The sequence below is a fragment of the Cebus imitator genome, unplaced genomic scaffold (assembly GCF_001604975.1).
Source record: "Cebus imitator isolate Cc_AM_T3 unplaced genomic scaffold, Cebus_imitator-1.0 Scaffold169, whole genome shotgun sequence".
Lineage (NCBI taxonomy): Eukaryota > Metazoa > Chordata > Mammalia > Primates > Cebidae > Cebus > Cebus imitator.
In genome coordinates this window covers 1707349-1709163 of record NW_016107484.1, presented here as the reverse complement: position 1 = coordinate 1709163, position 1815 = coordinate 1707349, and the positions used below count along the sequence as shown (strand labels likewise).

Here is a 1815-nt window from a genome sequence, read left to right as displayed (position 1 = left end):
TGAGGCAGGAGAGTTGCTTGAACCTGGGAGGCAGAGGTTGTGGTGAGCCTAAATCACACCATTGCATCCAGCCTGGGCAACAGAGCAAACTCCATCTTAAAAAAAAAAAAAAAAAAGGCCTGGTGGGGTGGCTCACACCTGGCCTGTAATCCCAGCACTTTGGAAGGCCAAGGCAGGCAGACCGTGAGGTCAGGAGTTCTAGACTAGCCTGACTAACATGGTGAAACCCTGTCTCTCCTAAGAAGAAAAAAAAAAAGACACAATAATTTAGAAAACATCGGTGAGGCACCAAAAGTTGATGATACCACCCATCTCATCTTTGAGGAAAGCTTTCTAAAATAACACATTGTTGATTAAATGGTAGATGCTACTAAACCAAATGGTCTAACAATTACAAAGCGTTGTACTGAAGCTCAGCCTCTAAGACAGGATAGTGCTGTGCACCTAACCCCAACCATAGGATAAACACAAAACGACAAGGGCTGGATCAGTACAGACACCTTCACACACACACATATGCGCTTTTGCATTGGTTGTTTGTCATTGTTGTTTTTTATTGAGATGAGGTCTCACTGTGTTGCCCAGGCTGGACTTGAACTCCTGGGCCCAAGCGATCTTTCTGCCTCAGTCTCCTCAGTGGCTGAGACTACAGGTGCACATCCCTGTGCCTGGCTTCCATATACTTTCTTTCTTTTTTTTTTTTTCTGGTCACCCAGGCTGGGATGTAGTGGCACAATCACAGTTCACTGCAGCCTTGACCTCCGGAGCTCAAGTGATCCTCCCACCTCAGCCTCCCAAATATAACTGGGACCACAGCAGTGCACCACCACACCTGGATCATTTTTTATTTCTTTTTTTTTTTAGATAGAATCTCACTCTGTCACCCGGGCTGGAGGGCAGTGGTGAGATCTCGGCTCACTGCAACCTCTGCCTCCTGGGTTCAAGTGATTCTCCTGCCTCACATCCCGAGTAGCTGAGATTACAGGCACCTGCCACCACACTGGCTAATTTTTTTTTTTTTTTCTTTTTTGTATTTTTAGTAGAGACGAGGTTTCACCATATTGGCCAGGCTGGTCTTGAACTCCTGGCCTCGTAATTTACCCACCTCAGCCTCTCAAAGTGTCGGGATTTCAGGGGTGAGCCACCATGCCCGGCCTTGTATTTCTTCTTTTTATAGAGATGGGTGTTTGCCATGTTGCCCAGCCTGCTCTTGAATTCCTGGGCTCAAGCAATCCTCCCACCTCAGACTCCCAAACAAAGAGCTGGCATTACAGGTGTGAGCTACCGAGCCACCGGGCCTGGCCTCACATGCATTTATTTTCTTTTTTAAAATTTTTTTAAAATTCAATTTTCTTTAATTCTTTTATTCTTCACATTAAATGAAAAGTGACTCACATGCATTTTTAATGAAACATTTCAATCTAATTTTTCAATAACCAAAGCACAAAGGGAATTTGCACTAGTGAAGCTTATAAAAAAATAAACCTAACCTCAAGGTCTTCAGAGAGAAGAGAAGAATGTGTTGCCTTTTGAGCCATTTCCTGAAGCTGTAGTTGGGTCTTCTGGAGAGCCGTTTGGCATTCCATTTGGTTGGATTCAAGGGTTTTTATCTTCTTCGTAAGTGACCTGATTATTTCAGTTCTTTTATGTAGTTCACCTGAGGAAATTTCATCAATAATCTGTAGTCAGACCTTCAGCTTAAAATGTATTCTTATTATTTATTTATTTTTTGGTTTTAAGGAGCAGAGTGTTTAACAAGCAAGAAAGAAGCCAGGCGCAGTGGCTCAAGCCTGTAATCCCAGCACTTTGGGAGGC

The 1815-nt window shown here is 43.6% G+C and overlaps 1 protein-coding gene across 1 annotated transcript in view; it reads right to left on the bottom strand.

Moving 5' to 3' along the window:
* The window catches only part of CCDC62 (coiled-coil domain containing 62), a 63822-nt gene that overhangs the window by 48194 nt on the left and 13813 nt on the right, over positions 1-1815 (bottom strand). The window contains exon 3 of the mRNA XM_037744227.1: positions 1491-1657. Within this exon, the coding sequence (XP_037600155.1) occupies positions 1491-1657 (167 nt within the window). The remainder of the gene's footprint in view (positions 1-1490; positions 1658-1815) is intronic.